The following is a 24381-nucleotide window of genomic DNA, read 5'->3' on the forward strand; positions in this document are numbered from 1 at the left end:
TCATATGAATGTCTCCATTCTCATATTCTGCATACCAGTCAGTTGAAATAATCATTCAAAACTCAAAAGTGTTTGAAGTGTAACATGAGTTTTCCTTCTCAGCGAGGGTTCTTGAGCAATCACTTTGCTAATGAGAAAAAATACAAAATACTTTTTTTATCATAATAAATTAACTTTAAATTTAAAATAAATTAAAATTACTTTCTCATTTAAGGCTGTCATAGCAGTGAAAATGGCCTGAAGCTCAAGATAGTGGTCAGGGCTTTGCGCTGTGCTAAACGTTCAAGTGTTGCCTTGTTACTCTTATTTCTCTATGCAGATATGAAGAGCTGCCTTTGTTTGACCTGTCACACTGACAGATTTCTGATTCTGCCCACCAGCTGTGTGTGTATATGTGTGTATACTTGGACTTGGGAAGCCCAGGCCAAGGCTTGGTGGCGATTTCCTTCCCAAGAGCCTTAGGGCTAGTGATGAAGGAACAGATGCCTGTTGCCTGTGCTGCCTGTGCCAAAGTCATGTTTCCTGTGAATGTCTAACACACTGGGGATGGCCTGCCCTTTGCACACCTGACTGTCTGTTCTTTTGTGTCCAGGAGCTGGAGGAGAAGCACCGGGAGGCCCAGATCTCAGCCCAGCACCTAGAGGTCCACCTGAAGCAGAAAGAGCAGCACTATGAGGAAAAAATTAAAGTAAAGACACTTTCTGATCTTCCCTGGCATTCAGCCTAGAGCACCACATAGCCTCCCTCTCTTCCTGGGCACTTCGGGCCAGTTCTTGCTTGATCAAAGGACTGTCTGGGATAAACACTCTCTTAAGGCCACTGCGGAAGGCTTTGTTGTATTACCCATGCAGGGGCATGGATATTAGAGCTTCAAAAATTTATTTTAAAAGTTTGGTCATTTTGTATCTCAATTTTATTTTTTAAATATTTTTGACCCACTTTCATTCAGTCCGTGATAGTTTTGATTTAGATGGATTGACCACGTTCTTTGTTTTTATTGCCTTGCTGCATCTCAGACCTAAGAAACTTTTTTGGTTTGTTTGTTTAAAGCATATCCCAAAAACAAGTTTTTTAATTTTTCAATTACAGTTGACATTCAATATTATATTAGTTTCAGGTGTAAGCATGGTGGTTAGACATAATTTATGAAGTGATCCCTCCAATAAGTCTAAAGTGTATCCTTGATATTCTTAGGCGAAGTTCTGCTGGTGACAAGCTCTCTGTTCTGTTTGTCTGAAAATGTCTTTATTTCAGTCTCATTCTTGAAAGATATTTTGTTTGGGTATAGTTCTAGGTTGGGAATTATCATTCCATTGACTTTGGGGTTTTATGACTGTTATTGAGAAGTTAGCTGTCAATCTAACTGTTGCTATCTTTGAAAGTAATTTATTGTTTTCCCCTTTTGACTCTATAAAAATGTTGCTTTAATTTTCTGAAGTTTTACTGCAGTGTGTCTAGGTGCAGATTTATTTTTATGTATCCTGCTTGAAATATACTGAGCTTTGAATGTATTGGTATTTTTAATATTTCCAGAAAATTGTCTATCTCTATATCTCAAATATTGTCTCTTCCCCTTCTCTTTTTCCTTTTCCTTTGAGAATTTGATTAGGCACGTGTTAAATAACCAACAGTCTACCCTTTGTTTCTAGTTTCCATTTCTTTATCTGTTAGTGCTACATTCTGGGCAGGGTCTGACAGATTTTCCATTTTATTAGTTCTTACCTGTATAATCTGCTGTTAAACCTACCAATGGAGTTGAAAATTTCAGTTACTGTATTTTTTGTTTGTTTGTTTGTTTCTAGACATTCTATTTAGTTCTTTCCCAAGCTTCCTAGATTTTTTAAGACAATAATTTTCCTATTTCATGCATTCATTTCTAAGCTTGACTTTTATTTTTTAAATGATTAAGCATATTTGTTTTATGATCTGTGTCTGATAATCCCAATATCTGAAGTATCTGAAGGTCTTCTTCTGCTTTGTTGTTTCTCTTGGTTCTTTTTCACAGTGCCTGTCTCCTGTGTGCGTGGTGAGCTGCTCGTTTTCTTTAGGAAATTATTAATTATCCTACAAGACCTTGAATGAGAACGTGTGCTCACCCTGTGGGTGGCCATGGGTTTTGACTTGTCTGCCTTCTTAACCTTTGAGACTATTAAAAGCGAAAGTCTGGTTTGGTTTAAAAATGCCTCAAGTTAAAAGGTGCTTTGCGCCGTTTTTACCTTTCTGGGTTTCTGCTTTCACTTTTGGGAAAATGTTTTTTATATTTCATTTAGCATTTTAAGTCATTTTCTGGAGAAAAAGTAGCCTAAATAATCTTACCCACCATATAAAATGATACATTCAATTATTATTTTAATTATTGAAATTATTATTTTAATTCAATTATTATTAATAAATTCGGTGGTCAGAAATGGATGCCAGCCTATCCATTTCCTTTTAAAATGGCATCACAATTTTTTAATGCTTTTTGGACCTAGCCTTCAATTCTTATGTTCTAGAGAATCAGACATTGGTCATAATATCTCAAATATTGTTTCTTTCCTTTCCAAATCAGACAGTGAAGAAGGCTTTTAATTTTTGTGGTGATGCTGTTATTGATTTGGTTGGTATTCTCAAAGAGGTGACTGGTTCTCTTTTGGAGAGTCCAACATGCATGTGCTCACACAGTATTATCACCATCACTAGCTTGACATCTTCTTTCTTTTACCCTTGGTGTTACTTTTGGTTATTTTTTATTAAAATAAATATAGGAAAACAACCCAGAAGTGACTGCAAAGTGTTTTAACATGACCTCCTACTTTAGTGTATTTTAAACTTTATATACCCATCATTTTAGTTTGAATTCTGGGATCCAGACTTTTATGTATACAGGAGTCCATTGGCACCTTTGCATGATGGAAATAACCCTTCGTAAAATTCATTCTGAGATTTGTGATATTACATTGACTTTCCTGTCAAAAAGACATGTTCTGTCTTGACCGAGACTGGTTCCTTCCAGCTCACCCTGACCTCTTACTGGGTTCCATCACTGCCAATATTGGGGTCTTTTTTGAGCAGAGGCACCCCGAAAATGTGCTTTACTGCTTTAGCACCTTGTAAAAAAGAGCATACCTGGTCTAGATATTATGTAGTCTCTGCTGCCTTCTAGATGGCGAGAACTTTGTTTAGGGAATGTTAGGGAAAGATCCGTTTTCTTCTGACTTCCCTCCTGGAATCTTTATGAAACTGTTCTTTTTAGCCTATTCTGCTTTGTATTTCCTGATCCCACCTCTGTAAGGCCATTTTAGTTATAATTATGATCATACCCTAGATTCTGTCCTTTTCTTGTTCATAATTTTAGAATCATGCCCTGACATCCAAGAGAATGGGCCACTTATCCTATTGAGCTTCTTCCCTTTTCCCATGACCTGTTCTCCACCTTTTGTTCTTCTCCACCAACTCGCATTCTATTTTTTTCCATCAGTCGGTTCTAGTTTAAAGCCCTCTTTGAAATCTTTCTTTCCTTTCTTTATCATGTGGACCCCCTCCCTGCTGACTGGTTCTTTTCAGGGACGATGTCCCCATGCTCTATGAAGGTCCCCTCACAATAGGCATTGTGGGAAAGGCAGATTTCAATCCCATCTGTGACCCCAATTCTTTCCGCTTCCTTTCCAGCATCAGATGCAGTTGGTGTCATTCAGAAAAGCAGAGTGGATTCTCTCAGATGAGGAACACAGGGTTGTGGTCAAAGGCTTGGACAAGTTATGATGTTGTCTTTCTTTTTCTCTTGTTTTGGCAACCAGTAGGGCTTGCGGAACATTAGAACAAGCTGGCGGATGGTGACACCATTACTGGTTGATTTTTCCTCTCGGGAACAGTAGGTGCTCAGAGTGGCATTCTCGGCACTGAGAACACACGGTTTCTCTCCCCTGGGAAAGGTTTGCAGCTGGATCAGAGGAAAGACATTCGTTTTTTCTCTTCTTTGTTGACTCTCCACCTACATTACTGGTGGGCAAAGCCTCTTGCCCCTGGCTGTCAGACCATCAGCCTCGGTCGCACAGACTTCCTCGGTCTCCAGCCTTCTGTCTCTTCACATAGGAGCCCAGAGATATCTAGATTCATTTTGTGCAAATTAAGAGCAAGCAATATTCTGAAAACTACTGGTGCATTGGCCACGATAAAGTTGTCCTCAGGTAATATCTTCAAATGATAGGATCTGTAGAGAGATCTTATTTTCTCTTTCATTTTGGAGTTCACCTCCATTTAGGATATACCTCTTCGATCTTTTTGGCTACTGATTTCAAAATAAGTTCTTAGTTCAAGTCATTGGGTTACTTGCCATTTCATGGTAAGACTTTTTAACCTCATTTCAGCTAAGAAACCGACTCCCAAACCCTCTCTTTGCCCCAGAATTTGGAGGGCTTGTCCTCTCCAACTGCTTTCCCCCTCCTACCTCCTTTCCCCATTTTTCTCAAGTGCCCTTGTTTAGCCTTCCCTGCTCAGCGTTGCTGCTCAGGAAACTAACTTCCTTTGTTTCTGTTCCTCATAGGTGTTGGACAATCAGATAAAGAAAGACCTGGCTGATAAGGAGAGCCTAGAGAATATGATGCAGAGACACGAGGAGGAGGCCCATGAGAAAGGCAAGATTCTCAGCGAGCAGAAGGCGGTAGGTATAAGAAATCGCAAAGCCAGTGTTCAGAGGGTTTGTGAACCATGCCAGGAACCACACACCTGAGATGACTCCATTGCAGCTGATGAATTATTCTTTCTGCTTTACCTGGTGGAATTTGTTGCAAACAGGTGGTTCTCTCTGTAACTTTCCTCTCCTAAAAGCAGTGGAGGTGGCAGCTCAGGATGGCCGATTTCGCCTTTTCACTCTTCTCTAAGAGCTAATCTGTCATCAGCTAGAACATCGTCCTTCAAAACGCCCCCCTGACAGAACATCCAATGGCCCTTGGTGTCCCTCATGCGTCTGCTCTTTCACTTGTCCATCTCTCCTTTCTAATCCATATAAGCAGGCATTTCAGAAAGTTGCTGCTCATGGGCTCACGGGCAGTGCGTGTTATCTCAGATCCTACTGTCCTAACGACTTCTGTAGTTGGCCTTCGCACCTCAGACTCTCTAAAGGAGGGTCCTGGGAGGTGGTATTTTTAACCATGACCTCTGCTGGTTTATGATTCCTTAAGTTGGGGAAACCTTCAAGGATGTCGGACAGCAGTGGCTGGGTGATAAGGGATCACCTAGGAAAGGACAACTCCATGGGTGATGAGAAGTATGGACTTGTAGGTTCAAGTTAGAGGCTCCTGCAGGCTCAGGTGACATGCAGGTGCCATGGGATCGAAAGAGGCCTGCTTACTTGCAGAATGTCAGGTTCCTGAATGGGGCCTCCTGCCTGTTTCTAATGCAAGCCATTTAGCTAGTGTGGGACATGCAGTCGCTGTTTAGGTAAAACAACTGAGTGCCATCGTTTGAGCAATAAGATCTGTGACCCTCAGGGTACAGACTAGTTGTGTGCCTGTTGCCTCTGGTCAGATGGCCTGCATTTCAGATGAGACCCTTACCCTGGCACATGGCTCACATTACTCTTGTGCTGGGAGAACTGCCTGTGGGTAAGGTTTCAGAGGTCCCCTGTGTTTCAGATGATCAATGCTATGGATTCCAAGATCAGATCCCTGGAACAGAGGATTGTGGAGCTGTCGGAAGCCAATAAACTTGCTGCAAACAGCAGTCTTTTTACCCAGAGGAACATGTAAGTATTCAGATTCTAGCTGCCTGTGTGATTACACTTTGATCTTCTCTCCTGGGCATAAACTCCGTTCCCCTCTCTGATGGAGCTGGAGCAGATTTAATTACTTCTGTAGTTTGGCCCGGCCCCTCATCCCATACTTATGTAATCTTGCCCGCTCTTACGTGGGCTCATTCTAAGAGTCTCTCTTTTGAGCTGGGTTTTCTTAAGTGCTTCAAATTGCCCTTAGATTATAGAGTGTTTTGCTGTCTCTAATGAGGCTGTTTATAGTTTGCTTTTGGAAAGCTGCAGACCTTGTTCCCAGACTTGCCCACTGTGATTAGCCAGAGGTGATCTGTGGTGCCCAATTGGGCCATCTATTTTGCTGTTATTAAGTTAGACCCTGGGGGAGGAAGTGTGGGGTTTAGCAAGGACTCTTCATTGTTCCAGGAGTACTTTGATCTTGAAATTACAATCGCCAGAGTGGTGTTTTTTTCTTTAAATATCTCTTCAGAGCGCTTCTAAAACATTCCCATCTTAGTTTAAACCAGCTTGGCAGACTGCTCTTTGGTCTTTGAGTGATTCTGGTTTCTGATGCTTCGAGCAGGCGGGGAGAGGTGAGCATGGTTCACGGAGCGGTAGAAGGAACGGCATTCCTTCCCCTCAGCCCTCTCTCCTCCCCTGAGTCCACCTGAAAGCGTGGTTAGGCTTCTCTTAGACTCTAAGTGGCCCTCTTTCTGCCCTCCTATACAGACTCAAAAAAAAAAAGAAAGGTCTACCAAAGAGTGAAAGGTGGTTATATCTTGCACTCCCCTTGGCCACACTTAATCCCCAAAGTGGGGGACTCGTCCCCATGCTCGGATCATGCTCTCGCGGCCAGGTCAGAACAGAGCTAACCTGGGAATGACCCCGAGGCCAGGTCAGGTCCTAGCTAACCCGGGAATGACCGTGTCCACTTACTGTAGAAGACACATCACTCACTCTGTTTCTGTCTGTCCTTCCGAAAGGACGTGCTCACCTCTGACGAGACTGTGCTTTTGCTTGGTTCCTCTTACCACCCCCACCAGGAAGGCCCAGGAAGAGATGATTTCAGAACTCAGGCAGCAGAAGTTTTACCTGGAGACGCAGGCTGGGAAATTGGAGGCCCAGAACCGGAAGCTGGAGGAACAGCTGGAAAAAATCAGCCACCAAGACCATAGCGATAAGAATCGTCTGCTGGAGCTGGAGACACGGTTGAGGGAGGTGAGAGTGAGGGTGATCGTCCCAGAGGATTTGTTGGAGGACTTGGGCCCCAAACCAGCCAGGGATCAGGCATAAGTCAGTGCTCACGTGAGAGGCATTGTGCCTGGAAAAGGGCACAGGCTGGGCACAGGGTCTTGGTTAGAGTCGCACCTCCACTTCTGATGAGTTTTCCAACCTTGGGCAGGCTACCTTCTCTCTGTGCATCAGTTTCTTCATCCGTAAAGCAGCCATGAAAATTGATCTCCCTTCCAAGGTCACATGGGGCTTATGTAATTGGTGCATCTTCAGATGGAGGCAGAGTGATTCCTCCTTATCTCGATTTAGCAAGGGTCACATGACCCAGCTCATGCACAGAGTTTAGCACGGCATTGGCTCTCTAGCATGGCTTAATGACAGGGGCAGATTCAACCAAACGGTAGGTTTGTTGGATGGAAGGTGGTTCTCTTCAGAGGTATAAGGAAGCTGGGAAGGACAGCCAGGTTTTGAGGAGGAAAATACAACATACTCGGTTGTAAACATGTTGAGATTGATTAAAGTGATGAAGTTACGTTCAGGTACTCACCCATGCTGTGTTTATTAAATGCCCGCTGTGTGCCAGTTAGTAGCCTGATATAATCTGTGACAAGACAGACCCAGTCCCTGATCTTGGGGCTGTCAGCCTAGTGGGCAGGGTAACCTGGCACCTGCAGAGACAGGCCTGCCGTTCAGCAGAGTGGTTGTTGGAAGTGGGACATTGGGCTGGGAGTGGAGACACTGTGCTCAAATATTGGTGATGGAATTCTTCAAAGAGCAGATGGTGACTCTCAAGGAAAAGCCTGCTAAGCTGGCAGAGGCCTGGGGAATACCCATGCTTAGGCACGTCTTAGTTTACACTGGAGTGTTGAAATGAGGCCAGCACTCCAAAGGACAGGTGTTGTCAAAGTGTGGACCCTCCATTAGGACCACTTGGTATGTCAAAATGCAGATTCCTGGCCCGCTTCCTCCCTCAACCTGTTGGAATGGGGTTGGGGTTGGAGAGGGTGCAGAGTAGAGGTTTGCATTTTTAACAGATGCCCCAGGAAATTCTTGTTTGTGGAGTTTGAGAACCATCTTTCTAGGTCATCTGAAAGCCTTAGGTGATGGTTTAACTTTTATCATGCAGGCGATATTTTTACTCCTCAGTAAGTTTAACACCACTCCCCCCTAAATAACTCAGAGAGACTTCTTTGAGCTTGGGAACATTGGCTGGATGGCCTGCCTTTCTTTTCCACAAATGTCTCTCTTACCTCTTCTGCCCTGAGGCTGTATAGCTCATCTGGGCAATTAAAATGCCTCTGGGAAGTGTGTTGCTTTGTTCTTAAATTAATACAGCTAGTCCCTCAAGGATGGTGGTAGAAATTTAGAATGCTGCTGAGAGGCTTGGAGCTGTATGCTCTCTGGGAGTTCTGGAACTTTAAATATAACAAGGCAGGTCCGACCTCCCTGCTGCCTGCTGCCATTGAGACGGGGTCAGAGGCCTCAGCCTCGGCTTGACTCACCTTGAAGGGCCTGCACCTGCCCAGTGTGTGCAGCGTTAGCTCTTCGCTAGCAAAGTGTGTGGCGTCCTGACTGTGCAGGGCTCCTGGGTTCTCCTGTCGTGTTCAGCATCCTGCTCACCCACCTCCGCTCCTCCGCTGTCAGCTGCGTCTCATGGTTTTCCCAAGTGGCAAGGAGTTTCCAGGCCTGCTAGCAGAGTGCTGGCCCTTTATTAAGGCCACCAGTAAGTAGCGGAGCTACACTTCCTGGGTTCGAGCCAGCCCTGCCCTTGTTTAGTTGTATGACATTTGTCCAGTTACTTGATCTCAATGCCAAAGTTTGCTAATCTGCAGAACAGAGGTCATAGTAGTTATGAAGATGAAAGGAGTGAACACAGTGCCTGGCTCCTGTGAGTACATTTGCTGCTGTCATGTCGTCGTTGCACCATCATCATCATTCTCAACCTCACTAGAGAGAGATCACAGCCTTGGCTTCAGCTGCCCCTGACTTCCCACCTGAGCCCTCCCTCCGGTTTCTGAGCCATCATCCCAGCAGACGTTAGACCTCTCCATTTCGCTGTCTCCCTGTTGCTCAAGTTCAATAGGTGAAGACTGAATTTCTTATCTTTCTCCTCAGACTGGCTCTTCCTCTCATGTTCCTTGTCCTGGCCAATGGTTTCCCTCGTGTAATTCACCTGCCAGAAACACAGATTCACCTTGGACTCCCCTCTGTCCTTGGTTCCCTGCCCCGCCTCGAAGCAACCACTGATTCTCTTGGTTCTCTAGGCTAAATCTTTCGTAAGCCTTTCTTCTCTTCACCCGCATGGCCTTTGGGACTCCAGTGTCATCTTTTCTGGGGAGCCTTCTCCTGTCCTCTGGAGCTGGAGCTGATGTCTCTTCTGGGTCCCCACAGCTTCCTGTGTTTAACTCATCACCCTGTGTGCCTCTTGGCAGTCCCATTGGAGAGTGAGCTCTCTGAGGGCAGTGAGCGTCTGTTATGTGCTTGGTCATCAGTGTCCGACAGAGTCTGGCTCTCGGTTCAGCCTTGTCAGTGCTTGTTAGGTCAATAGATGCGCCACAGGCTTTCTCATCTCCATGCCCCTGGGTGCCTTGCTGCCCCTGCTTGGAATTTTCTTTCTTTTCTGAGCTGCTTGTTGGCTTCCTGTATTCTTCAGTACACAGATGCAGTTACCACCTCTGCCCTCCGCTGTGTTCCCATTACACCCCTGCATGTCCTGACCCTTGCACAAGACCAAACACAAGATAATGGTTGGTTTTCATTTTTCTTCTCAACTTGAAGGCAGATCCTGTCTTTCATCTCCATTTTCCTTTTTACACAGACGTTACTGAGTAAAGTTTTCTTATATGAATGAATGAAATGTTGAGTAGATAGATGGCTAGATGGGCCGATAGAAGGAAGAATATTCGTGATGTGACATTGTTACTGGTTACCTAATGGGAACAAATCCGAGCAAGAATATTTAAAATACATGGAATTCAGCCTGTTGTTCCATTTGTATTCTAATTACGAAGGTGTTCCTCTTACTAATATGATGTTACTTCTATCATTGCTTTTAAATGCTTTTCTAGTAAGAGCTCTTGTTATAATGTCGCCTGGAGGAGATTGTTGCATGGTTTTCCTTTGGAAACCTTACCAAGCATTTGAATATTTGTAAATAAGGAATGGTTTGTATGTCATCCTCTCACATTTTCTGACTCCTGTTGATTTTCAAGACTCATAGAAGTCAGACCTGTTTAATTTAAATTTCCCCCTCAGTTGAGTGCTGAAGAATTTGATTCCATGACCAAGTTTAAGATACATATTGAACAGCAGGTCACATCCTGGCTTCCTTTATAGTTAAGGTCAACTGGGCATTTCTGTGTCTCAGGTCAGCCTCGAGCACGAGGAGCAGAAGCTGGAGCTAAAGCGCCAGCTCACGGAGCTGCAGCTCTCCCTGCAGGAGCGCGAGGCCCAGCTAACAGCCCTGCAGGCTGCCCGGGCGGCCCTGGAGAGCCAGCTCCGCCAGGCCAAGACGGAGCTAGAAGAGACGACTGCGGAAGCAGAAGAGGAGATCCAGGCGCTCACGGTAGGCCTGGGGAGCGGCCTGGGGAGCGGCCCCTGCAGCGCTGAAGGCTGCAGCGAGGATGAGTGTGGTGCTAAGGTGTCTGCTCACTCTTAGACATTTCGAAAGAGAAAACAGCGATCTCTTGAGATGTTGAATGGGCATTAAATTGGCTTACATAGGCTTCTCCTTCATTGGAATTAGTGTTTTAGATCATTTGGTAATATCTGAGCTTTCCTTAGCATCTGGAAAAGGTCTTCCTTTATTTATCTTCCCTTAAAAAAAAAAATCATCCTTATTTTTTCTTTTATTTTTTTCAATTACAGTTGACATTCAATATTATATTCATTTCAGGTGTATTCATCTGAATTTCAGTTATATTTGGAATTTCAGTTTTAGCCAAAGTCTTTTTGCTTGGATCTTCTACTTTGATTTTCAATAATCATTAATAAAAATAATAATCTTAACAGTACCATATTTCTATATTTGTTTTGGTTAACCTTATTTACGTTCTTTTTTTAATTTGTAGATTCTGCTTTATGTCTTATGTATGCATTTGGTATGATCTGGTATATATTTTAAACGAGTTTCATTCTTAGAAGTTATTCTCCCTTTGTTGGGTTTGGAGAACCCATTATCTCAACCCAGTTGGGAACATGAGTTGACAGTGCCAGGGTCCTATGGGCCAGTCTGGGACACGGGGACTTCTAGGATTCTGGGGGTAACATAGTAACAGATGTAGAAGGTACTTGCGATTCCTAGATTTTCCAGGACTTAATGTCAAGTTCAGATACTGACTAAAATCTGAATTTCCATGTCTCTATGAGAACACTTATTAAACACTGTTGATGACACATGCCCCCAATATTTGTTTGGAAAAAAGTAGTCATGATATCTCTTTATACTTGGCCTTGTTTCAAAATGTACTGAAAGCAATTTAGAAAGATACAAAACAGTGAAACAGGGTAAATAAGAAAGAAAAGGCAAAGAGTAAATAAGACTATAAAAGGGAAAAATGGAGGTAAGAATGAAATGAATATATAAGAGTGAATGCAAAGAAGGCTTATACACTTTCTGGAGTTGGGTGGATGGGGAGGAAGACAGCCAGATAGCTCTTCTTGGCTGCTAAAGGAGACACTTAAAAATCTAACCAAAAATTATATTTAATGCATTGTTTGTTAATATTTTGCCCCTGTATGAATACCCAAGCTCTGAAAGGAAGAGAACTCAGTAATTTAATCCATACTCAATGAGTCCTCACTGTGTGCCTAGGGCTGTGTCTTTAGCCTTTTCTCCCTGGGGGATTGGCCTGTAATTCCTCAAATCCTTTTACATTGGAGGAGGGAGACATTTATTTTTCTGCTCAGTTGGAATTGGGAGGGAGGGCGGTGGCCATGCATCTTCTTCCCTTTGGAAGGAGGAGGGTATAAAATAGAGCGCGTGTCACCGCTGTTTATCTGTGGGGAAATTAGTCTCTAAATCCTGCTTGCTGCTGGTTGGAATATGCTGTATCTAATGGCTGCTGGGAGCCTAGCACAGCAGCAAGTCACGACTTAATTTAGTCAGATGAGATCACTGCCTCAGAGCATCTTAGAAAAAAAGAAAAACAGCTTTCCTAGGTCTAGAAACTAGGGCTCTACCAGTCTCGCAGATGAAGATGCCATGGAAAACAGGGCTTCTTAAAGTTCTGGCAGAAAGCTGCCTTGGTCAGACAGCTCTTTGTAAGCCCCTCACGCGGGAACCCAGCACCATGCCAGTTTGCTTCCATTCAGTTTTGAGGCTATGGGTTTTCCCTCTCCCCTCCTTTTGATTACGTCCTATAAACCTGGTTATGGGCCTCATGTGGTTGTTGCCTGAATGGCTTTGTTGAATTTTGTCTGAAGAACGTATTTTCCAAGAGAAAGAGAAAATGGTCAAAAATGCTGTACTCTGATGCCCTCTCTCTCATTGTTCGAGGCCCAGGTTCAGACCCAGCGTAAGCATCAATCAAATTAAATCAGCCAGATCTAAAATGATCTCCCAGGAGGCTTGTCAGCTTTCACAGCAGGCTGTTTTATCAATAAAAGGAATAGTTAAATGGGCTATTATTGCTTATTTCAAAGAGGCCTCTATCTCCTCGCCTGGGAAGGAGTAGTTACCCCATTTGGCCTCCACTTCTGGACCAAATTAGATGGATCGCCGCAGTTAAGTTGAAGATGGGCATTGAAGAAGCTTGGCAGGGGCCACTGGGAAGCCAGTGTGGGTCTTCTGCTTTCTTTTTCCTCACTCTCGCTTTACCCATCCTGTCAATTGCATTTGCATTGAAATTTCCTGGCTGAGATTAAATCAAGGTAGAGACCAACAGGCGAGTCAAATTTAAGCAAAAATCCATACTTTCAAGATGCTGCCATGCTTATTGGTGGGAGCGCATTTTCTGCCTGGACCTGAAATTTAAGACTCCATGTAATCCTGTCCTGGAAGGGAGAGAATCGGAGTCCGTACACTTTAGAGCACACCGATGTGTGACATGGTGTCTGAATGGTGCCGTGGGGTAGAGGTGTGGTGTGAGCCCTGCGTACACCTGCAGGGCCCACCAACATGTTTCGCGTCCCTTCCCTCATGTGCTTTTATTGATTTGGCCAAGAGTCTAAAGCCAGAGACAGTAATGAGAGGAATCATCCCAGCATTCTGTGATTATGAGATTCCACAGTCGTTCCCTGTGATTAGTTAAAATCGTTAGTCAATGCACGTTCTCATTTCTTCTACCCCCCCTCCCCCAAATAAATATCAAACCCTGTATTAATTAGTAAGCTGTCAGTGTGATAGCCAAGATGTGAAATTGGGGCATATAAGGTGACAGTCTTGCTTGGGGCCTGCCTTCACAGAGAAAGGGGTGGAAGCCTGAGTGTTCTAGAATTATGACCATGGATCCCAGAAGGTGGTCAGACATCTAAATACTGGTTTCCTTTCCTGAGCTCTGCGGGTATTTTCTCTCACAAGGCTGTGTTATAATTCTCTTTTCTTTCTTCTTCTTGTAACTTTCCTTAAAATTAATGAAGATATACTCTCTAAAGAGAGTGGCTCTCTGTTCTGCAGGCTGCAGCCTGTCATTCTACCTTATTGCCACCTAACCCCTAGCTCTGTGGTTCTCAAAGTAGGTCTGTGGATGCCTAATGGTCCCCAAGGTCAGATTGTTTTCACAGTAATACTAAGATGTCATTTGGCATTTTTTATTGGGTTAACACACTGATGGTACAAAAGCAATGTTATTGTTATTTAAAAAGAAATAAAATACAAATATTTGAAAAAGATCTCAGTTTTAATTTCTAATATAAATATAGATAGATGTAACCCACATCAACAAAAGCTCTTTGGGGTCCTCAATAATTTGTAAGAATACCTATTCCCTGTAATACCTAATATCTTATTAACACTCAGTTATTTCATTGAGAGAATCCAAATACATTTTACCTTGTCTTATGTATTTCACTATCCTTATATATACTATTATGCGACCTTTTGCTTTTTTGTATAGTTGGTTTATAACTTATTTCAAAAAAACATAAAACATGTTTCTTGACAATTTTTTAACCCAGATCAGCCCAATAATTATTAAATTTCTTATAGTATTTCTAGCAGTCACACAGGATTGGTTCTACATTTTGGGTTTATAGTTCATAGTCAATAATAAATCAAAAGCCATAACGATGGTAATTCATTACATTATATCCTCAAAGAGGATTGCCATTTGATGTGCCAAAATGATCCAAGGGTCTTGGTGATGGAAAATTTCAAAGAAAATGAAACAGTATTAGTGATTGACATTTCAAACTACAAGTGGGGGCAGTTAAACAAGTTTTTAATGGTGTGGGATGAGAAACTTTGCTATTAGTAAGAAGGTGGAATAGGTCATCTATCCCTAAGTCTAGGCCAGGGATCATTGTTTAGGCTTTGAAGGAATCAACTCTACCCTCAGCTTCTTTTTTTTTTTTTTTTTTAAATATATTTTTATTGATTTTTTACAGAGAGGAAGGGAGAGAGATAGAGAGTTAGAAACATCGATGAGAGAGAAACATCGACCAGCTGCCTCCTGCACACTCCCCACTGGGGATGTGCCCGCAACCAACGTACATGCCCCTGACCGGAATCGAACCTGGGGCCCTTCAGTCCGCAGGCCGACGCTCTATCCACTGAGCCAAACCGGTTTTGGCAACCCTCAGCTTCTTGTTGCTGTCTTTGAGAGATTTCATACCAAATAGTCATTTAGAGCAGGGTTAGGCAAGCTATAACCAGTGAGTCAAATTCAGTCTGCCTCCTGTTTTCTGTCAATAAAGTTTTATTGACACATAGCCATGCCCATTTTTTTACATATTGAGTATGGCTGCTCTTGTGTCATGAGGGCGGAGTTGAGTATTTTTAACAGTGACTGAATGGCCCTCGAAGCCAAAAATATTTACTGTCTGGTCCTTTAAAGAAAAAATTTGCTCACTCTTGCTCTAGAGTTTATTAATCTGTGGGCCTTATTCTCCTTTTAGGAAGAGTCCTCGGTGGTCATGAAATGCACTCGGGGATTGGATGGTCTTTGGGGCCAGACTCTGCTTGCTCACAGATGAGACTTCAACAGCAGTGTAGAGAGCTACGTTCCTACTTTGGATAAATAGTATTCTTTTTTTTTTAAAAAAAAATATATTTTATTGATTTTTTACAGAGAGGAAGGGAGAGAGACAGAGAGTCAGAAACATCGATGAGAGAGAAACACCGATCAGCTGCCTCCTGCACATCCCCCACTGGGGATGTGCCCGCAACCCAGGTACATGCCCTTGACCAGAATCGAACCCGGGACCTTCCAGTCCGCAGGTCGGCGCTCTATCCACTGAGCCAAACCGGTTTCGGCAAGTATTCTTACACATCTATTGATACCTGTCAGGATCAAGCCTGAACCTAGGTACATGCCTTGACTGGGATTTGAACCCACGACCCTCCAGTCCGAGGGCCGGTGCTCTAACCACTTAGCACTGGCCAGGGCTAATTTCTTTCCTTTCCTTTTTTTTTTAAATTTAAGAGAAGGACTACTTTTGCCTTTGGGCTTTCTGAGCAAAGCAAACAATGCCATAATCCACTTTAGCTCTCAAATCAAAAAGCTGTAAGGATTTGACTCCTCCTTTCCCTTGGCCCCCATGTTCATGAGCAGGTCTTATTGCATGTGCTTCCAAAAGAGGTAGCAGTTCCATTCACTTTTCTTTGTCTTTGCCACCATCCTCTCTTCCTTGAATGACAGTGGTTTCCCTGCTCCTTTCTACCTTTGTCCTGTTTTGATCTATTCTTCCTGTGGCGTCCACACAATGACAATCATATCATGTAAGTCTGCTTCTTAAAACATCATTGGCTTTCAATTAATTGCAATTTGAATGAAATCCAAACACTTTTCTGGGCCTTCAAGATTCTTGGTCCTGCCCTGGCTCAGTGGATGGAGCGTCGGCCTGCAGACTGAAGGGTCCCAGGTTCGATTCAGGTCAAGGGCATATACCTTGGTTGCGGCCACATTCCTAGCAGGGAGTGTGCAGGAGGCAGCTGAATCGATGTTTCTCTCTCATTGATGTTTCTAACTCTCTATCCCTCTCCCTTCCTCTCTGTAAAAATCAATAAAAAATGTATATTTTAAAAAAAGAAAAGATTCTTGGTCCCTGCCTGCCTCTCTACCATCATCTTAAACCACATTTTCCTTGTCTGTGCTTGAGCCAGGTGGTTTTCAAAAATCATTTGGCTACAACCCACCGAAGAATACATTTTACCTTGTATTGTAATAGTGTGTTTCACTGAACTTAAGGTACCAAAAATTGGGATTGCATCTTACAATCATAGCTTATATGATTATATAATCATCCTATATAATAAAAGGCTAATACGCAAATCGACTGAACGGCAGAATGACCGGTCGCTATGACACGCACTGACCACCAGGGGCAGACACCAAATGCAGGAGCTGCCCCCTGGTGGTCAGTTAGCTCCCAAGGGGAGCACAGCTCAGCCAGAAGCCCTGAGCCAGTGCGCTCCTGTGGGGAGCGAGCCTAAGCCATCAGTTGAACATCCCCTGAGGGCTCCTAGACTGCGAGAGGGCACAGGCCGGGCTGAGGGACCCCCCCCACCCCCAAGTACACGAATTTCGTGCACTGGACCTCTAGTATATACATAAACATGTCTTGGTTTAGTTGATAGTACTTTCTCTTTTTAAATATTACATAAAATTGTGATAGTCTTACAACTTGATAGCAACTTAAATTGGATGAATTATGCTATCTCAGACAAATTTTCTACAACAGGGCTTACTGTTGTAGAAAAGGTACCATGTGATGTTTTTTATATTCTGTCCTGTTTTGTTCCATTTCATTGGTTAAAACAAACCAGAAAATCCCACTTATGCTCACCATTGGAGTATAGCTTGAAGTTGAAAAAACTCTGCTGTAGCCACTCGGGTCTTTTTTTGTTCATCAAGTGCACTAAACCCTTCTTGCCTCAGGGTTTTGGCACGCACTGTTCTATTTGCCTTTTCCTGTTCTTTGCGTGGCTGGTTCCTCCTCACCCAGCAGGTTTTGGTTTAAATGTCACCTCTTTAGGGAAGCCTCTGTGACCACCCATCTAAGTGAGCTCCTTCCTAACCCCCTGGTTCCCTTTTTTTCTGTTTCCTTTATAGCATTTGCCACACTTTGTAATCATGTACTTATTTATGTTCTAGCTCCCCTCACCAGAATGAAGTTGTCAGCCCTACACGCTCTCTCTTATCACAGTGTCTAGCATGTAGTATGCACTCAAAAAATCCTTGTCAACTGAACGAAGCAGTTCTGCCTCTCTATTTATTTCAAGATCACTATGGGGTTTCTGAGTCTCAGCAGCTTTTGATAAAAAAAAAAAAAGTTCCTACTTTGTCCTGGCTGTTGTCCTGTATGTGTGTCTGTGTGTTTTTTGTCTCTCTTGGGAATAGGCTTGGTTGGGGAGGGTCAAGTAGCGAGAAGAGGGAAAGGTTAAGGCCGGGGAACAAGCAAATGAAGGAGAGTAAAGACTTCACCCTTTATTAGTTTTTTTTGTCCACTCATCCCTAGGCATTAATGTGAATGTTCAAATATATTTGTAAAGGGTGGGCATGTGTGGTCTGAGTAGTTCATTGTTGTATGTCAACTGTAATTGAAAAATAAATTAAAATTAAAAAAATAGTTAATTGTTATTAACGCAGCATCATGTGTTCCTGTAACTTTTGTTTCTGATGTTGGGGATGACTTAATCCTTTGAAAAACAGATGCAGAAGCTGCTGCATCAACATTCTTGGCTTTCTAGGCAATTGCTGTTCTCTTTATTTGACCCGTAGTGTGTACAATTGTATTCCTCCCTATGGAAAATTTATAATCAACTTCTTACCTTTTAGGCACATAGAGATGAAATCCAGCGCAAATTTGATGCCCTTCGTAACAGCTGTACTGTGAGTATTAACCAAAGATGATTAAAATAGCATAACATTAAATCCAAGACGAAAAAGAGAACATCTCTTCGTGATGTCAGTGACTAATTTTTGATACAGACTCTCAGCTCAAAGCAGTTAATGCTGTCAAACCAATTTGGCATTTCTGAGCCCCAGATCACTTCAGTTTCTCGGGTGTCTGCCTGTTTTAAATATATAAAGCCATTCTTCATGCTGGAGGGAGGATAGCTGGAGCGGTCCAAGTAATTCTCACCGCACAACCACTAATAGGTTTCAGTCGCTGCCACAAAAGTCCCGAGCATCTGCCCCTCCTTCTCCAGTGTGGAAGATGCCCAGGCTAGCTCAGGCCAGAGATTGTGCAGGGGCAGTTATGTGTGCGAAGAGTCTTCTGTAAGCTGCTGCCTCTGCAGAGGAAACATCTAGAAATTTTAACTTCCTAACAGGTAAAATCTGGCTTCCTTCCATGCAAATTTAAAATCTAGGACTCTGGAAGATGTTTATATTGAGAAAAATAAATCCTATGCACAGATAAGCATCATTCACAGATTATGTAATAGGGTCGGTCAGTGGCAATGCAAAGTCTATTTTTGCTGAAAAGGAAGGCTGGAAATAGGCCTCTTTCAGAAGAGAGGGGTGTTATCTTACCCATGGTCCCCTGCCTTTCGTTTGGTCCTTTCATTGCTATCACCTCCTAGTCAGTCCTAGGTGAGCTTGTCTCCATTTGCATTATTCGCATCTGTGAATTTCCAGAATGCGCACCCCCTCCCCGCCCCCATACGTGTTTTATTTTCTTATGAACTCTTTCTTCCCTCCTTACCAATAGTGGGGCATTAGATCCTGATTCTTTCCCCCTTAGTTTAGGTATAAAATGCATACAGAAAAGAATATAAAGTCTATAACAGTTTTACATGTATAGACAATCTACGTAGCCACAACATAGATTAAGATACAGAGCATTTTCAGCCCCCAGAAGGCTTCCTCATATTCTCATCAGCATCCTTTTCCCCAAGGGTAACCACTATTCTGATCTCTGATATCATAGATCAATTTTGCCTATTTTTGAGCTTCATTTAAATGAAGGTCTTTTGAGTTTAGCATTTAAATTTTTTTTTTTTTTTTACTTAAGTTGTCCGTGTGGTTCATCCATGTTGTATCTGTCAAAAATTTGTTCTTTTTCATTATGGTGTGGTGTATCCAGTATATGACTAGAACTGAAGTGAGTTTACCTATTCTCCTGCGGGTGGAAATTTGTGTTGTTTTTGCTGTGGTTAAAGCTGTTAGAGAACATTCTTGTTCACGTCCTTTGGTGGCTATAAGCACTTATTTCTGATGAGCATATACCCAAGAGCGGAATAGCTAGGTCACGCGACGTGCCTTTAGTTTGACTCTAGTAGGCACCTGGCAGATGGCTCTTGGTTATTTTCTGGTGCCGATGGCAGGACCAGGGTGGACCCACCTTAGAAATGTCTGCTGATTTCCTCCATTCTCCCTCCCTTCGTCAAAGAATAGACGCATCTGGGCCTGTTCTCTTTTTTAGTTTCTTTTTGTCTTGGTTTGTTATTTTACACAAGAGTTATTTGCTTACATTACGTACATATTCAAATGATCACTGAATAAAATATAGGTCTTTTTATGGCTGTGATATTATTAGATTACTATATTTTCCTAAAATAAAACTTGGATATATTTTCAGTGTGTACATCAGTAATCCTTCATCTGCAGGTTTCCTTTCTTCATTTTTAGTCTTTTGGCATAAAGATTAAAATAAAATTTTTAATACTTTTATTGAGGTGTAACTGGCATACAATCCCCTGATGAATTTTGAAGTGTGTGTACACCTATGAAACCAGCACGACACTGAAAATCATGAACATATCCATCATCCTCAGAAGTTCCCTTGTGCTCCTTTGTCATCCACTCTCCCCCACATTTTTAAAATTGGAAATACAGTTTTTAATAGAATATGGCGATATGTAGAATGAATTTGGTTACTTTCTTAACTTATGTAACTTTCAGACTCTCTTTATTCCTCAGATGTGCTTTTTTCCTGCAACACTGACCTGTAATCCTTCCTTTCCTTCCCCCCGGCATTCCGTGGAGAAGCTCTGGGGGCCTCGCAGGTGGATGGAGGGGTCCCACCCACAGCAGTGGCCGCTGAGGGTCCACACTGGCTCTCTGATGTTAGGCAGACCAGGCTCCAGTTCTGAATTGGCCTCTTGGGAGCCTATGGGGTGTTATCTCCCAAGTCTCTGTTTCTTTGCCTGTAAATGGAGTGAACACTCTCCTTGATTCCAATGCATCATGGATTGTAAGACATAATTTATTTAATAACTGATCTTTGGAGCCTGGGCAAGAGAAGAAAGATAGCTGCTTAGTTCCAGTATATATCCAAATTACAGAAACCGTAACACTTAGGGAATACTGAGTCATAGAATCAGAAATTTGGTAACAGTACCTAGCCATGGGGTTCCTACAAGAATTAATGAGATGATGCATCCAAGTGTTTGCATAGGGCCTGGTCCATAGAAAGTGCTAAACTGTTGGTTACTATCATTATTTTATTACTAGAGGCCCAATGCATGGATTCATGCACCAGTGGGGTCCCGCAGCCTGCGCGATCGGGCCAAAACCTGCCCTCTGACATCCCCCAAGGGGTCCCAGATTGCAAGAGGGCACGGGCCAGGCTGTGGGACCCCATCTGTGCATGTTCGGGGCTGGGGAGTGATGCGGGAGGTTGGCCAGCCGGGGAGGGGAGGCTCCAGGGCGTGTCCAGCCTGTCTCGCTCAGTCCCAAGCTCCGTCCAGAGTGGCTGGACCCCAGCAGCAAGCTAATCTACCAGTCAGAGCGTCTTCCCCCTGGTGGCCAGTGCACATCATAGCGATCTGTAGAGCAGCCTTAGCATATCATTAGCATATTACGCTTTGATTGGTTGAATAGACGACCAGACACTTAGCATATTAGGCTTTTATTATATAGGATATTGGACCTCTGACATAAAAGTGAATCCTTTGTTTAGAAAAGGGTTCTGCTCCTTGGAAAAGTTTGAAAGGCACCCCTTATGGAACAATATTTGGCAACAATAGTCTATCTCAATTATACTTTTGCCAAGTTCAAAGGCTGCTTTCAAGGCACCTCAGTAAATGTTCCTTTCTTGTTGGTGTGGTTTGAGATCATCCACTAGAAGTGTCTTTATTACTGTTGGGAATTACTAAATCAATTGATAGAAGCTCCCAGTTAGCAGCTTTTAAAAAGCCCATGAAAAGTAAGATTTTCAAGCTCTGACCGCTTCTATATTTCAAAGAGATTTCAAAAAAGGATTTGATTCAAAATATAGATCTTTGAATCCTACCTAAGCCTGTTTTGGAGGGGAGTTGGTGGGCAAACATATGACACAGTTTTAATTATGAATCAATCTGTCAGCTATAAGATTAAAAATAAATAATATGCAAATAGCTGCCTTCAAGAGAAAACTAGGCATTAAAATAGGACTTCAGGCCTGTGTCTTTGTAGCCTGGTGCACACTACCTGGCGGGGTCTTCACCTCTCACAGGCTACGGACATTTACTGGGTAACCTTCCCCGGGGGCTCCTCGCTAGGTGCGAGATGTTAGCATCTGTTCCTCAGAACCACGAGTTTTGTATGAAAGCCTTGAAAAGCAACAGATAACCCCAAATAGAGATTTTTTATTTTTTTTTCCAAACAGCATTTTTTACATCCTGTTTTCTCTTAGAGCTGCACCACCATGTCTCATCTGCAAGAACCGTCCACAAGAAGGCGCTTGGCCCCCGTCTCCCTTGTCTTTTTTGCCATTAAGATGGAGTCCGGCTTTCAGTTTATCTTTTTTACCCTCTGTCTTCAGCGATGAAAGATTAACCGGCTCTAACATAGTAAAAAGATCATTTGCCCTTGGTGTGGAGAGAGTAACCAAAGGCCACAAAGTAGACCCAGCAATTCTCCTTGTGTATTACCTGGTTCAAAATCGCCTATTATTATAAAAGTCTATTATTATATATATATTTTTAAACCATGGAGACCATTAATTTACTGCTTTGTCTCAAGTCAGTTCAATATCTGCAAACTCAAGTGTGTGTGTGTGTGTGTGTGTGTGTGTGTGTGTGTGTGTAACACTTAATACCACATCTCCAGCAACTGGAAACAGAGGCATAAGCTACACATGTTCTGGCTTGGGTAGAAAGAATATGTAAAAGTCTGAACGAGTTAAAATGTTTTAATGAGTGTTTGGGTGCTTCACACAAACACAACCTCCTTCCCTTAGCCATCGGCAGCATAGAGACAGTGACAGCTCTAGAACCAGCATCACAAACTGTGTAAGTAGGAATCGGAGACATGGCCCCTCCCCCCAAAACAAACAAACAAAACAACAGAGGACAACAGGGAACCAGAAGCACCCTTCCTCCAGGGCCCGTTTCGGTTGAAGTGAGAGTAACGATCTTGGCACGTCATTGACATCTTTCCAGTGTTTCTTCTGAAACAACTTGTAATTTAATTTTGGGAGAAAGAGAAGAGGTGGCAGAAATGGATTCATAACAGACTGCATTTTCTTTTCATAAATTTCAAAAGGAAGTGGGTATCCAAAGGCTTAAATAAGACTTCAGATGGCAAGGAAACTGTTTTGGCAGCATGTATATTCTTACATGAACAAATTTTCTGTAGTTCATGCTCCCCAAGAGGCACCATTGTAATCTTTATAATGAAGCATCATCTTGGTCATTAATTTTTAATCCCTTGTATTTTTTAAAATATATTTTTATCAGAGAGGAAGGGAGAGGGAGAGAGAGATAGAAACATCAGTGATGAGAATCATTAATCGGCTGCCTCTTATATGCCCCCTACTGGGCACCAAGCCTGCAACCCTGGCATGTGCCCTTGACCAGAATTGAACCTGGGACCTTTCAGTCCGCAGGCCAACGTGCTATTCACTGAGCCAAACCAGCTAGGGCTATCTCTAGTATTTTTACATGGTACATTAAAGTGGAATGGTAGGCAAGAAAATTCAAAACATTAAAACAAGAGAAGCAGAAGGGTAGTGAAGATAGTATTTATCTAGTCACAGATGGAGAAGCCAACCCAGTAAAGTCCACCGTTGCTTATCTCAGGTTCCTGCGTTCATTGTACTGCATAGCTTCCGGGCCAGTTTCCTCAATTCTGCTTTCCTTTGGGAAAGTGGCGGAAGGAAGCATCATAGAGTTAAGTGGGGACATTTGCAGTCTGTTTTGAAAACGATCTTAAGGAGTGGGGCTTGCTACCTACCCGAAAGAGACCAGTTGAACTATTAAGCATTGTTTATTCATTTATCTATGGTTTGAGGAGCTTTCGCCATGGCACAGAGGGGGTGGTGTAGGGCTCCCTATGAGGCATAGCTGCCTGCTAGGAATGGCAAGCGTGCAGTGTTTCCCTATCCCCACCCCCATGAGGAAGGAGTCTCAGCTAAGAACCTGACCAGGTAACCTTTATTCCCCCTTTTGTAGCTGACAGTGTGCTTCAAACCAGTACGTTAGGAATTTGACTTCTGATATTAAAATTAAAATTCCTAGACCACTTACTACATTAAAAATCCATCAGCTCGGTTAACAAAATGAAAAGCTGTGCTTTCTGAGCTGCATTGAACAAATGTACTTACTTGATGCTCTTTATTTCCATGTGCCCGGGAAGATATTTTTTAAACGCTAATCAGAGGTGGTTAAAATAGGGAATTAGTCATGGAAACAGTGTTAACATTTCATAAAGTAACTCTACTCTTGGTTTGAAAATTGGAAACAATTAATAAGCATAGGCTTAAAGGCATTTCCTTTTAATTTACATCTTTTTGTTACATAAAATTTAATTTGCTGCCTGTGCACCTCATTCCAACTATTATAAGAAAATTGGCCTTAAAGTTCTCAAGTATTGTGTGTTAAAGCGGTCTGCAAGTGCTGATACTGAGCTCAGCAAAGAACAGGAAAGCTAAAGGCAGTGGAGTTGAAGTCATTCTGCCATTGAGCGGGGAAATAATTTAGCCAAACCCGATTAAATCTCTTTTCACAAAATGACAATTTCATATACACGCCTTCCCATTTTTCCGATAGCGAACTGTATAATGAAAACCGTTAAAGTGACGCCATGGTACAATATTGTGTTTTCAGGATTACTCTGAACTTCCCTGAAGATATTTTTCCTTTGTTGCATGTAATTAAATATATTGCCTGAGATATTATTAGAATAACTCTTAGTGTCCTTCACTCGGTCTTTCTCAATAAGAACTTTATTTTGCTTTCTAAGACTATCTCCTGGTAAAACTATAGTTTCTATCGAAGGTGTCGTGGCATTTTAGCTTAATTAGCTGACTGTGAGACCGGTCTTCATCCCTCTTTCCTCAATTTGCATTTTCCACATTATATTTTTGTCCATGAACTTTATCTCATTTAAAGGGGC

At 42.7% G+C, this 24381-nt stretch overlaps 1 protein-coding gene across 2 annotated transcripts in view; it reads left to right on the top strand.

The window, feature by feature from the left end:
* The window catches only part of CIT (citron rho-interacting serine/threonine kinase), a 138280-nt gene that overhangs the window by 73374 nt on the left and 40525 nt on the right, over nt 1-24381 (top strand). For both annotated transcript variants that reach the window (XM_081113434.1, XM_081113435.1), the window contains exons 13-18: nt 593-688; nt 4526-4642; nt 5616-5725; nt 6769-6943; nt 10326-10523; nt 17896-17949. In XM_081113434.1, the coding sequence (XP_080969560.1) occupies nt 593-688; nt 4526-4642; nt 5616-5725; nt 6769-6943; nt 10326-10523; nt 17896-17949 (750 nt within the window). The remainder of the gene's footprint in view (nt 1-592; nt 689-4525; nt 4643-5615; nt 5726-6768; nt 6944-10325; nt 10524-17895; nt 17950-24381) is intronic.

Source organism: Myotis nattereri, assembly GCF_964212035.1.
Source record: "Myotis nattereri genome assembly, chromosome: 19".
Classification (NCBI taxonomy): domain Eukaryota; kingdom Metazoa; phylum Chordata; class Mammalia; order Chiroptera; family Vespertilionidae; genus Myotis; species Myotis nattereri.